A 14,695-nucleotide genomic window follows, 5' to 3' on the forward strand; every position below is an offset into this window, starting at 1 on the left:
TTCAAATATTATGATTAAATATAACATTATAAGTTAAGCCACCAATCACACACAGTTCATATACTGACATTATAATTGTTTCTCTCATTATACATTTCACTTATATTGTTAACAATGATAAGTAAAATATCACATTCTTCACAAGAAAATATAAAATCAAATTTGTTTTCTTTACTCATTGAATTAAAACTGGGGACAATAATAGAAATTTCATTAAACATTTTGAGCCTAGTTTTAATAATTTCTGTACATGTTATGATAAAATGGTATTCATCTTCCACCTCTTTATGACATAAGGACATATTCTATTTTCCAAGGCTGTTTTGTTGTATCTACCGCGTTCAACAGTCAGCATATTATTACTTATTCTTATTTTGGCATAATTTTTTGTAACATTTTTATCTAAATTCAATAAAAGGTACTTTTCTAGTTCATACTTTACTTTAAATTTTCTGTAGGTTCTTAGTTTATTTCCATGTATTGAATTATCATCATTAAAGAGACAATTTTTCCAAAAATATAATGTAATTTTCATTGAGCTTCTTCACGAGGGCTAAAAGTAATCGTTTTTTAGAAAAGGTACATTGATTTTCCCAAACATGAGTGAAATTCAATTTTGATAGTAGCATTTTAATTTTTGAAGCAAATCCATCATTTAACTGCTTGTTAACTTTATAAACATTATATAATAAAGACTCATTTTCATTTGAATTTAAAATATGTAACCAAAATCCTACAGAAGACTTAAGGGCCTGTATACCAATAGGGTACATTCCCAATTCAGCTAATACAGCTGTATTTACTGCCTTTGAATTAAAATTAAGAAGACTTTTCGCAAATTTGATCTGGAGTTTTACTGATTCCATTGATAAGTATTGAGATTCAAGAGTTTTGTTGTTCTTCACAATATTTAGTGACCATATCTCACTACAATACAATAATATTGGACTAACACAAGAATTAAAAAGTTTCATATGGGAAAAAACATCCATCTTATCTGAGTAAAGGATTTTTTTAACACAAAACAATGCCTTTGAAGCTTTTTTACAGAGGAGATTTACAGCATTAGTGAAAATTCCTGATGGCTTGAATAGTATACCTAAATATTTATATTCTGTGCAGCATTCGATTACTTCATTATTCAATACAAACTTGTCTTTAGTAAGTTTTTTACCACTTTTATTAAATATCATTGTTTTCGTCTTGTCAAGATTGACAGTCAAATTCCATTTTTCACAATAAGTGTTTAACTTGTTTAGACAATTTTGTAAACCTTCTGAAGATTCTGATATTAATACTAAGTCATCAGCATATAAATGACTAGACAATTTTATGTCATGTAATGTTACAGGATCACATGAGTTATCAAACATGGAGGTTAAATCATTTATATAAAAAGAAAATAAGGTAGGGCTTAGAATGCAGCCTTGTTTTACTCCAACTGTGGAAGGAAACATCTTAGTAATGCCTTCAGTGACTTTAACTGCAAATAAAACTTCTTTGTACATATCTTTTAGAATATTGAGGAATGGTCCATTTATGTTATATTCAGCAAGTTTGTGTAACAGGGCCTCTCTATTTATAGTGTCAAAAGCTTTTTTAAAATCAATAAAACATGCATATATTCTTTTGTTTGCTTTAAAAGCTTTATCAATAATAGTTTTTAAAGTTAGAATGTGATCACTAATTCTGCATCCTTTTTTGAATCCAATCTGTTCACGACAAATAATTTTATTAGTTTCAGAATACTTTTCTAAACGATTATATAAAACTCTCGAGAAAAATTTTCCTAAGCAGCTAGAAAGTGCTATACCTCTGTAGTTTGAGGGGTTATTAAAACACCCTCCTTTAAAAACTGGTTTAATGTAATTTTCTCTCCATTTAGAAGGATATATACCTGTAAAAAGAATTAAGTTAAATAATTTTACATACATGTTGACGTTCATAGTGCAAGATATTTTCAACATTTCATTTGTTAACCCATCAGAACCACATGATTTCTTATTTTTCAAGGCTTTCATAGCAAGCAGCACTTCCTCTGAAGTTATCCTAACATTTAAATTTCTGTTACAATTATTCAAAAAATTACCATCAGTACATGATTTGATATCAGAATTTTTGTTATGGGTAGTATTCATAAGATTTTTGAAGTATTCAAACCATTCTTTAGCTTGAATGTTTGAACTAGGATCATTCAGTTCTTTTTTCTTTAAAGTTTTAACAGTTTTCCAAAACTCATCTGAAGAATTATTTGATTCCAAGATTTTAGTCAGCATTTTATTTCTAAATTGTCTATAATTTTTCCTTATCAATCTATTTAGTACCTTTTTTTTTGGACATAACTTCTAACCTTAGTTGCTTGTTCCATGGTTCTTTACACAATTTCCTAGTATGGTGTTTTAAAGCTCTAAATTGGGCTTCACATTCATTATTATAGTAGGGTTTTTTAACTTTTCGGAATTTACTTTTGTTATCCCTGAAAGTGGTTCGTTTTGGGCCAAGAAAAGCAGCATTATACAATAAAGATGACATATTAGAAACATTTTCATTAATTTTTTCTTCCATACTGGATACCAAGTTATTTTGAACTGTGATTTCTGCTAAGCTTTCTATTTCAGAAATAATTGGTTGGCAGTCAGTTTTTAATAAGTTTAATTAAATGTATTTTCATATTCAATATTCCATTTTATGCACTTTAAAGGTTTTTTTGTAGTTTTCTGGTGGTTGCTTATTTATTTGAGACATGATATTTACTGTTATTGGACAATGATCTGATACTGTTGGCTCAAATTTATTAACTGAAAAATTTATGATACTTGGCAAGAACCCAGAGCTGCAAATACAGTAGTCATCAATAGAAATTCCATTATGATTAAAAAATGTAACTTTTCCCTTAGAATCTCCTAAAGTTCTTCCATTTAAAATTCTTAATTGAGCATAACTCTATTAATTGTTTACCATAACTGTTGGTGTTTTGTGAAATTTCAGTACTTCTTGATTTAAGATCAGCATCTGCTATGTAATTAATATGGAGAAAATCATCTAGGCTGTCATCAATTTCATTTGTAATATAGTCAGACTCACTAACATTGATATGGGCATTCAAATCTCCAATTAAAGCAATATTACCCTCTGAAGAAAATTTTGTAATATCTTGCTCTAGTTTTTCAAACATTTGTTTATCACAATTAGTTCGCATAGTGTATGATGAGTTACTGGGGGGGTATATACATGGAGCAGATGCATAGAAATTTCTCAAAGCCAAAATAATTTTTGTCAAGTTTAAACCACATCATGTCACTCATTGTTTTATCAATTAATTTAACACCTTGCAAAATTTCCTTTTTAATAAAAGTGGCTAAACCACCCCATACTCTATTAGTTTCAGACTGTCTGCAGTTAGTAAAACATTTGTATCCATTATAAAATAAAATATCCTTTGAGGAGGCATGTGTCTCTGATAAGCATACAATATCAGATGTCATTATTTTACTAAAATTTTCATCATCTAGTTTACATAACCTGTCTCCACTTAATTTTCTAAATAAACCATTTACATTCCATGAAGTAATTGATAAATTTCTTGACACTTTAATACACATAGGTTTGTGTTTAAAAAAAACAAACAAACATCATGAACAAGGATAGGGTTCTTATTAACCTAATTAGCTAATGCAATTAGCAAATGTATAATTCTTTTAAAATTGTATCAACTGTTCATTGCTGTACCACAATGAAATATGTTTTGTATTAGTAGCAAAAATTCAAATAAAAGCTTTCAAAATAAACAGCTAGAGTTATCCCTCTTTAACTAGCAAATAGATTAATGATTAAGAGAGAAAAACCAAAAAATATAAAATAAATTTACTACTAAGAAATCTAGAATTTACATCTTTTTAATTCCTCTATGTAAAAAGAAAATGGGACTTTAAAGTATTTTTTCTTTCTTAAAGTACACAAGACCCTCTGGCCTCAATCAACAACATGTATATATCTTAAATCTAAAAGAAAAAAAGGAAGAGAAGCGACACACAACATGAGGTCTTCTCATTTAATAGTATAGATATATGATTGCAATGAGACAACTATCAACCAGATTGAAAAAGACCACTTATATATATATTATACATATATACGTCTAAACATGTGAGAACTTTATGACAGGCATCGGATAACTCGTGGTTGTACAGGGATAACATCAAAATATTTATATGATTCGTCTCCAATTTAGCCCAACAATGTTCGTAAATGCATTGTGCATCGAAATCTTATTTTTCGACGTTTTAAGATATACAGACACTTGGATGATTACAGTAAAAACAATCTCTATAATTTTCATATCAATAAAAACTGACTTTTAGTGACAATAACATATTTTTTAGAGATATTTTTTTGACAGGTTTTTGAGAAAAAACAATTTTCACTCGGTCAAAGTTCACCGTTTTCGACCTGATAAAACACTTTAAAATGACATGCCGATTACATTTGTTAATAGCCCAAGTGTCCCATGAGATACAACAGAGAATTCTACACACCACCAGGCTACAGCATGGTCCGTTCTTATCTCATTACTCCTACTTTTCGGTCAACCAAAATCCGAAAGAAAATACGTTTATCGGAAAGTAAGCGTTACCGTCGACTCAAGGCAAAGTATACGTAATAAGGCGATATTTCGGCGATTGATGGAATTTTGTGTGCATTTAGTTTAAGTTGAACTGCATCTCAGACTGAAAATCGAAATAAGGTTTGTAAATCATAGAGAATGTACACAAGAAGACCACCATCGGTCATCCTGACAATAATTAACACAATAAAAACGAACACGGTGACCTAATATTTTCATATTTTCATTTAACAATTTTTTAATAGATTGTATCTCTGAAATTATTAACATAATTATCTTTTCCCTTTATATAGATGCAGTTCAACGAGTTCTTAATGCAGAAACAATGTAATCAAAATCAGAAATATCGCCACATTACGTATACGTTGCCTCAATCGGAAAGCAAGTGTTCTGAATATGCGCCGTAATATTATGCAACAGCTATTACCCCTCAATATATCAACATGAAAATAAAAATCATGCCATATTGTTTATAGTTCTTAATTTAAATCTACGAGTTTTCGGTGAGATGTTTTATAAAAGTTTGGAAATTGAATTAAACACCAATCAATCAACCAATCAATCACAACGTATTCAACAGATTCTAGATGTCTTTTTTGTTATCTGTGTCGTTGACTTATACTAATATCTCCCGTTATTCATCTGCAATCTTTATATCTGTTTCCATTCAGATAAAAAAAAAAGTTTAACAACGTACAGTGGTAAACATTGCTTAGTTTCTTCTGTTACTTTTTCTGACATCGGACTCGGACTTCTTTAAAACTGAGTTTTACTGTGCGTATTGCTATGTGTTTGTTTATTCTACATTGGCTAGAGGTATAGGGGGAGGGTTGAGATCTCACAAAACATGTTAAACCCCGCCGCATTTTTGCGCCTGTCCCAAGTCAGGAGCCTCTGGCCTTTGTTAGTCTTGTATGTTATTTTTAATTTTAGTTCATTTATATGTTTCGGAGTTTAGTGTGACGTTCATTTTCACTGAACTAGTACCATGTTTAACCCTGCCGCATTTTTGTGCCTGTCCCAAGTCAGGAGCCTCTGGTCTTTGTTAGCCTTGTATGTTTTTTTTAAATTTTAGTTCATTTATATGTTTCTGGGTTTAGTGTGACGTCCATTTTCACTGAACTAGTACCCATTTTTGTTTAGAGGCCAGCTGAAGCACGCCTCCGACGGGTGCGGGATTTTCTCGCTGTGTTTAAGACTCATTGGTGGCCTTTGGGCTGTTTTCTGCTCTTTGGTCGGGTTGTTGTCTCTTTGACACATTCCCCATTTCCATTCTCAATTTTATTAAATGTTCGAAGCAGCACAAGCCAGTTGTTTTCTCGCTTTGCGCTTTTAATTACATGTAGACAAAAACTTAACAAGCAAAACACAATGTGTACGTTATTTTTTTTAAGTTTGAAGTAAACACAAAACACAGCTGCCGGCTATATCTATATTGCAGTATATCTACAGAAATATATATGAAGATTATGAATTAATTTCCTGTCCGTTTTACCATTTCGAGAAAAGATGATCTTTATATCTTTAATTTTTAATAGTTAGAATATTTCTTTCCACCATATCCTCCGCTATATCCTCCGCCATATCCCCCGCTAAACCCTCCTCTATATCCTCCGCTATATCCACCATGTCCACCGTGTCCGCCATGTCCACCATATCCTCCGCTATCTCCACCATGTCCACCGTATTTGCCATGTCCACCATATCCACCGTATCCGCCATGTCCACCATATCCTCCGCTATCTCCACCATGTCCACCATATCCTCCGCTACTTCCACCATATCCTCCGCTACTTCCACCATATCCTAAATCATGGCCATATCCATAACCACAACCTTTACCATGACACCCACTAATTGGATGTGCACATACGGCTAACAAAAGGAAAAATAGAGCAACGGCGAGCTTCATTTTTAGCTAAAAATATTATAAACATGATAAATGAAAGAGAAATATAGACAGCAGTAAATTGTGACTTTTTCTCAGAACCTAGAAAACTATGATTATAGAAATTGCTGCGTACATTTAATTAATTATTGGTTTATTTGTCAATTTGACGTTCGGTGCATTTTACTGTCCCACGCGTATCATGTTCATTGAATGGAGTGTTTAAGCATAATTTATTCAATACGTTTGGTTGTTCCTGTTTAAAAATTAAAAAAGAGATAGGATCAAAGTCGCCAATAGTCTTGAATTCATAGTATCACAGCCCAAAAATTGTACCTTGAGTAATTAACAATATCATGTATAAATAAGGAGATGCGGCATAATTGCCAATGAGACAACTATCCACCAATGTTCAAATGAAGTGGATGTAAGCAATTATAGGCAACCGTTCGGCCTTCAACAATGAGAAAAACTACACCGTATAGTCGGCTATAAAAGGCCCCGACATAAAAAAAAATATGAAACAATTCAATTGAGAAAACTAACGGCCAAATTTATAACAAAACAATTTACGCAAAACAAATATGCCCGACATGGTTTATTTGCAATTTTCCGTCAAAATGCCCGGCATCAATTAAGAAAAAATTAGCATTGAATGACATTTTGAATTTGTGGATTTATGTAAAATTACGAATCAATATTTACTATACTATATATAAAAATATTAATTTTCGCGAACCATTTAGGTCACGGAAATTCCATTTTTTGCCATCAGTAATGAGAGCTGTACAAATAATGTGAATACACAGAACCCCGATCCAATTCATCTTTTGCTAAAAGTATTTATCATTTTCTGGTTTTTATCTCCTAACATCATTCCATTTTTTTCTAATTTCGATTAAAATATGCCAAAACCTGCAGTAAAAATAGATGTATGCCCCAAATAAACATTCCCCGATTGGTTGAAGTACTATGGCGTCGATGTAAAACAACACAAGCCTCGATGTAAAGCAACGCAAGCCTCGGTGTAAAGCACACGCTTCCCAAGAGTAAGGAGAGTTGTACAAATAATGTGAATACACAGACCCCCGATCCAATTTATCTTTTGCTAAAAGTGTTCATCATTTTCTGTTTTGTATCTACCAACAACATTCCATTTTTCTATAATCCCGATTTAAACAAGTCATGTCAAAACCGGCCTCGATGTAAAGCAACGCAAGCACACGCAAAAATTTCCGTTGATATGTTGACCTTCGACCCCGGGAATCAGCCGATTCACAAGGAGATTTTCTTGCGCTCAAATGTAATTCTGAGTGAAGTATACTGGTAAAGTAAAATTATATTCTTTTACAGAAATATTTACACATTTTATCATTAATGTATTGTCATGCTTCTGCATATTTACGCTGAGCTTTAGTTAAATATAATTCTATACAAATTTTGTTACGTCAAGCATTAAGAGTAAGAATATTTCGCGCGAAAACAAGAAAATAACCTGTATCACCAAATAAGTTTATCAGCATCTTCCTGAAATTTTCCAATAGAAAATAGCGTTTAGTATGGAGAAATTTTGGTAAGTATTACTTATTAATGTTAAGGTTCTCCAGAGGTGGTTCTCTAGACCTTCTTGGCGGTCAATTTATTCCCATTTATCAATTATCCCCGATGACAGAATGGCAACTCAGTCGATTTGTGTCATGAGTGACAACCTTTTCTATTTGATGAAATAACTTCTTCATTAACTGTACATGCAATATTTTTGTAGTTTTTGATAACCGTGCACATTCCCATTGCACGTCCGCAAGATAAATGGGTTATGCATTTGTGAATTGTGTAATAACAGTAATTGTGTAATAAGAATAATGGCGGACGATAAAAATTTGTGATGTCAGTGCGTGATCACGTGACATTATTATTTGTAAACAAACGGGCTCCCATGTAACACGTGTCGGAACTATCCATACAATGTGCAATCAATCTTATATTTCACTATTTGATGATGTTTCTGTGTCTGTTTGTTGGTTTTGCAGATCAGATGTCATAGTGTAGTTTCATAGACAAAGTACCATTGTTCCTGTTCAGTAGTTACAGTAGTTGTGATTTTTTTTTTATAGAATTAGAAGGTAAGTCTACATTAGTCTTTATTTAACTTTCTGAAAAAATGACTCAACTCTCTGTGTAATTTTTCCTTAATTTTTGAAACACGCATAATATAAAGAGCATTTGCTTCCCTTGAAGTTGAAGTTAAACCCTCCCCTCTACAAATTGCCCAAAACTCATACTCATAGTCCGAGATTACTCTGACGTCCAAAGTCTGTTTTGCGATTCCGGCATTTTAACTCTTATTTTCAAATTGAACACACTCGGCCATTCACCTTATTTGCATCATAAATGAACGAGATGTTAGATTATGTTTTCCTATTGAAGAAAGGTCATTTGCATAAATCAGCTCCCATAATGCATTGTAAATTACTTTTTCTGTTGGTCATGTCACAATCTTTTAAAGTGAAAGTTAAAATGCCAGTATTGACGTGTCAACGTGAAAACTGTCCAAATATGAGAAAATAACGAGTGGCAGGTCGATTAAACTTACTTAAATGAAGAGAAAAATGAACAAATTGAGGCTCGATTTATATGGATTATGTTTTCCTATTGAATAAGGGTCATTTGCATAAATCAGTTCCCATAATGCTTTGTAAATTACTTTTTCTGTTGGTCATGTGACATTCTTTTAAAGTGAAAGTTAAAATGCCAGTATTGATGGGTCAATGTGAAAACTGTCCAAATATGAGAAGATAACAGGTGGCAGGTCGATCAAACTTTCTTAAATGAAGAGAAAAATGGAAAATGAACAAATTGAGGCTTGATTTATATGGATCCAGTCACCTTCAGAAGCAACGAAGCAGCACATCCACTTTGGACGGACAAATATCATCTATCTGATATGGGACGAGCTGAAGTCCACTGCCCCTGCTGGTGTGGCAAAACAGTCGTTGGAGGTCAGAGTAATCTCCGACTGCAAAACTCAATTCCAATGACTAAAATGCCCTAAATTAATCTTAAACTGAAAGCATTGGGAAAGTAAACTGTAAATTATAATTTTGACAATGACCACATATTGTTTAAGTTCAATGTACATGTAATAATATGCAGGATAATACATGGACTTGATATTGTTTCAAGGTTTGTCAATGTAAAAATAAAATAATTTGTTTGCTAACTTAGGGAGCTACCATTTGATTTTTAGGGGGGTCTAGGATGAAATTTTTAAGAAAAAAAGGCAGGATGACAATTTATGTAAAAACAAGTCGGGATAAACTAGTAGAAAAAAAGGCAGGACCAAAAAGAGTGAAAAATAAAAAGGCAGGACAGATTACAACTCAACTAAAAAAAAAAATGCAGGACAAAATTTTTCATCCTAGTCCCCCCCCCCCCCCCCCCTTTTCCCCCATAAAAATGGAAAGGAAGCTCCCTTATAGTGTTTCCTTCAGAGGGTGTTGGTCTGGAATGGTACCCTGCAGTTTTCATACGCCTGTTCATGAGAAATATTATGGTATGCCTTTGTCCGTCGGTCTGCCCTGATCTGTCGGTTTCTAGCATGTTGTTCACTAACTCAGTAATATTTTCACCAATTTGCATGAAACTCTGGTGAATTGATTATATCTACTGACGTGAGCGCCCTTTTAGATTTTTAGGAATTTTATAAGTTACGTTTTCAAAATGTGAGGTTTTATTCATTTAAAAGGGGGATTTTTATGTTAACGCCAATTAACTCTAAAAATGCTTTGTTCACTAACTCTTCAACGCTTTCACCAATTTGCACGAAACTGTTGTGAAATGATTATTTTATAAATTTTAGGTTTCCCGTTTCAGAGTTATATGGGATTGTATTCATGTATTGATGTGAGCTCCCTTTAGATTGTTTTGGAATTTTAGATTTTACATTATCCAGTTACAATGTTAGGTGTTTTATTCATTTTAGTATATAAAATATAGACTCCTTTTTATACAAATTCAAGTAGGATTTGAACAGTTTCAGATTTTACCTTGTGAGTGAAAGAAATGCAATGGGAATTGGTCCTACTCCTTCCTTCCTCTAATTGAAAACGTCCTTGTTGTGTTTTAATTTGCATGCTCTCGATGTTTGGGTTTTGTGTCTCGTATAGAACAGTAAACTTCAATGTCTTGTTATTTGAGGTTGAACTGTTAGAATCTATAATATTCTTGTTTAAGAAATCTACATACAAACGTTTATAGATTTTAATTGTTCGTATGTAGTATTATCCTCTGTTTAAGGATGTACACCTCTGAAGAGCCAAAAATTTCTAGAATTAAACTTTTTTTCTTAACCTGGTTTTTGGGTTTATATGACTGTTAAAAAAATAACTGGTGAAGAAAAAAATCATATGGTGGTGCACTTCTTTTTTGCTACGGTCCTTTGAAAGTACCCAATTTTGATGATTTTCCCATTTTCATCAATTTTTACCCAATTTTGGGCTATTATCGTGAAAAAAATCACAGTTCCACAATTAAACTTTTTTTCATACTTTCAATAGATGAAGTGGACCAATCTGAATAAATTTAACTTAAAAAAACTATGGGTAGGTGTTCATATAAGAAAGTTTTATCATATTTTGATGCTTTTTCGTGTCAAGTTTACCATGCTGTCAATTTTGTAAATTTGTGATTTTTCTCTGTTTTAAGAACAAAGTGCATATTATTTCAACTTCTTTGTTATAAATGATTGAAAAAATACATATCTAAGAAATTTGAAAAGAAAAAAGTGATATGGGATATACATTTTTCTGGTAAAATCATTTCTTGTACCCCTCACTCTTTTTCTCAAAATTTTGGCTAAAATTACTGACTTGATTGGTAATAAAATTTAAAAAATGTATTACTCAAAAACTACTTATTGTAAATACACAATTTTTTCACAGAGTTAAGTTTGATTATAATATTTATTAAATTCATTGCTATTTTCCACTTGTATCACATGTTTTAGAAATAATTCCAGAACGAGATTTCAACGAGACCGAAACGTCAGAAGAATACATCCTTAAAGGGCCTTTCAAACTAGATTACTGGTCTTATTCCAGTGGCGGATCCAAGATAGGACGAAGAGGGCGTACGCACCTCTTTTAATCGCAAGAATTCTCACGATTTATATGATTTATTAGAATAAAATCGTGCATTTTTTTTTATATATATCTTGTATCTTTGTATATCTTACATTTTTTTTATGAATAACCCCAACCCCTTTTCAAAATTCCTGGATCCGCCCTTAGGTTCTTTGATAATCTTTTACTGTCTGTTTCATGTCATATGCATATTAGTTATAAATTCATATTCGTTAAATGATATTGAAAAGGTCTTAATGTTTCCTTTCGTCTTCACTATTATCAAGAGATAGTGTTTAAAATCCGTTTTCCAGTTAGATATATACATGCAATAATATTCAAGACAATTACAAATTGACGATTCAACAGTCTTTAGAATATATAAAAGAAATGAAACCACGACAGGAGGTGGAAATTTGAATTTCATTGCTGATGCATGCCTCATAGAGGTAGATGACATATTTAGATTGGCAAACAAACTCGTATGCGTACACCTCCGAAGATTTAATGCTTGTGAATTTTAACAAGTATATCATATACATAGTTTTAGAAGACCACCAATTCACCTTCTCCAACGTATGTAAAGGTAGCCCTTCTCTGACAAAAAATAGTGCTTTTGATGTCATTGTTTACTTAAACTAACCAACAAATTAGCAGAAATGAAACTTTTGGCGAAAGAGAAATGTAATTAGACCATTTTAAGCTCAAACTTACCTGTCCGTGAGTTTACATTAAAAATTAAGGATCAATGCGCTCCATGGTATACTTATTTGAGATTTCCAGAAAACCAGCGATTTCTTTTAGTAGCAGTTGTCTCCGAACGCTCATTTTTCATTACAAGACTTTAAACATTGGTTGAAAATTGGCATGTAGAAAGATGATATATGTACAATTCATGATATACCTGGTTTCTATGAAGTTAAACTTAACGTTAAATATTTAGAAAGCTGTGGAAATTGAAAAAAATGACTGAAAAGGTAGGGATTTTGAATTTTCAACACAATAACAGTTAACAACAATGTCAAATTTAAGAAAACAGATAACAGGTAATTAGTCAATAATAGTTAACAGCACATACATTTTCAAACAGTTGAAACAAGTTTAAAAATGCCTAAAACCCATTAAACAGAAAAGATCTTGCCCCCACCCCCCACCCCCCCCAACCCCCAACCCCCCACCCCCCTCAGTTAAAACCCGAATGCTCAGGAAGGGTAAACAATATTTGTTCAAGACGAATAATTTCCAATATTGTTATATGACTAATACTAGTAGATAACAACACAACTATTGAAAAATGAAAAGGCAACAAATTGTTATTTAAGCCATGACAAATGTAACATATACATTGACATCGTAGTCACAGGTAGTCCATACGTATACTGGCGTCCATTAATCTTCGAAAAAAAAAACTTTTAACCATTTAGTTCAGTGGCTTCGTCGTAAATAACAACCACATACAAAGAAAATTACTAGAAAGTTAAGTTTTCAACCGACATATGGATATTGAAAAAGATGGAACGCAGACGTAACTGTGATATTCTGCATTTCAACTACAATGACTTAGAAGCATATACTCAATCAACATAGAAGTCATCATTTGAAATGTCCTGTAATTGGGGAGCGAGGGAAGGAATTTGTGAGCTCTGATTACAATTTATAGTTTAGGAAAATTGATGAATTTATCATTTAATAAAACACTTTCTAGAAAAATTTCCAATTTTGACTTTTTTCAATTTGAAAGCAATGTTAACACTTCATATTTAAAAATATTTCTTATCTTTAAAAAAAGCACAGAATCTTCGAAAAATAATTTCAATATATCAAACAGGAGCGTAGAGGAGGGTCTGGATGGGGCCCTTCATTTCTGTATTATTTATCTTTTTGGGCCATTTTTCTCTATTCTTTATTGTTTTTGCCCATTATTCTCTATTCTCTCAGATATTTAAGCACCCCATTATACTCCTTTCTTTATTTTTTTGGTCCATTTTTCTCTATTCTTTGTTTTTTTCGCCCATTATTCTCTATTTTGTAAACCCCCATCGAGACTCTCGTAGAGTGAACGTCAACTGTATAACTTAGCCTATAGAACTGAAGTAAAGAGGTCTACGTATAGTCCTCAAAGTCATGTTATGTACTCGTCCCAATGTCTCGTAAAACGACACATTTTGAAAATTGATTAGGATAAAACCTCTTTAGTTATCTTCCAGATTTAAAAATAATAGTTTAAACTTATAGCCCTAACAAAAATAGAAGAAACAACTCTTTCTTATTCTTTCTTTAGGCCATTTTCTCTTTTCTTTATTTGTTGTCCATTATTCTCTATTATTTATTTGTTGTCCATTATTCTCTATTCTTTAATTTGTTGTCCTTTATTATCTATTCTTTATCATTTGTCCATTACTCTCTATTCTTAATAATTTGTCCATTATTCTCTATTCTTTATTATTTGTCCATTACTCTCTATTCTTTATAGTTTGCCCATTATTCTCTATTATTTGTTTGTTGTCCATTATTCTATATTCTTTATATTTAAGCACCATGAGCACCCTCTTTTCTCTTTTCTTTATTTTTGGCCGATTTTTCTCTTTTCTTACTTTTTTTTTGCCCCGTTTCCATAATTATACCTTATTATAATTAGCTACAATTCTTTTGTAATAAAAGATTGAGAATAAAACGTAGAATCTAAAATAAAATACAAGATATTTAACTTACCTTTTGAGATTGTTGCATGAAGTGTGCAGATGCAGTATTTTTAGTGGTTTATATACTATAGCATGCACCGCATGATGGAGATTTATATGGTCAATTCGTCAAACAATAAAATTTTTAAATTAAAATTTACGGTTTTATCATTTTTATTATTTTATTTTATACCTTTAATGATGTAAAAACATCTAATGAAAATTACACCTCTCGCTTAAACATCATTTATCTAGATGATTTACAATATATTTCCATTGTATACTATATGTATTGGGTTCTATCTTAAACCTCATTCAAGTAGATTGACTGAAGACCACGTTACCTTTTGCTACATGAAAAGCTTTGTGTTTAATTAATTTT

General features: G+C 31.8%; 1 protein-coding gene across 2 annotated transcripts in view; it reads right to left on the reverse strand.

Moving 5' to 3' along the window:
• LOC127724149 (TATA-binding protein-associated factor 2N-like) overlaps positions 1-14,374 on the reverse strand; it is a 75,337-nt gene extending 60,963 nt beyond the window's left edge. Inside the window, exons 1-2 of one of the 2 annotated variants that reach the window (XM_052231024.1) lie at positions 14,345-14,374; positions 6,043-6,542 (exon numbers count right to left, since the gene is read on the reverse strand). In XM_052231024.1, the coding sequence (XP_052086984.1) occupies positions 6,156-6,542; positions 14,345-14,362 (405 nt within the window). In that variant the 5' untranslated portion in view covers positions 14,363-14,374 and the 3' untranslated portion in view covers positions 6,043-6,155. Of the gene's footprint in view, positions 1-6,042; positions 6,543-14,344 lie in introns of those variants that run through there. The other variant, XM_052231025.1, reaches the window with a different exon arrangement.
• Positions 14,375-14,695: the final 321 nt, after the last annotated feature.

The sequence above is a fragment of the Mytilus californianus genome, unplaced genomic scaffold, assembly GCF_021869535.1.
Source record: "Mytilus californianus isolate M0D057914Y unplaced genomic scaffold, xbMytCali1.0.p SCAF_14, whole genome shotgun sequence".
Taxonomy (NCBI): Eukaryota; Metazoa; Mollusca; class Bivalvia; order Mytilida; family Mytilidae; genus Mytilus; species Mytilus californianus.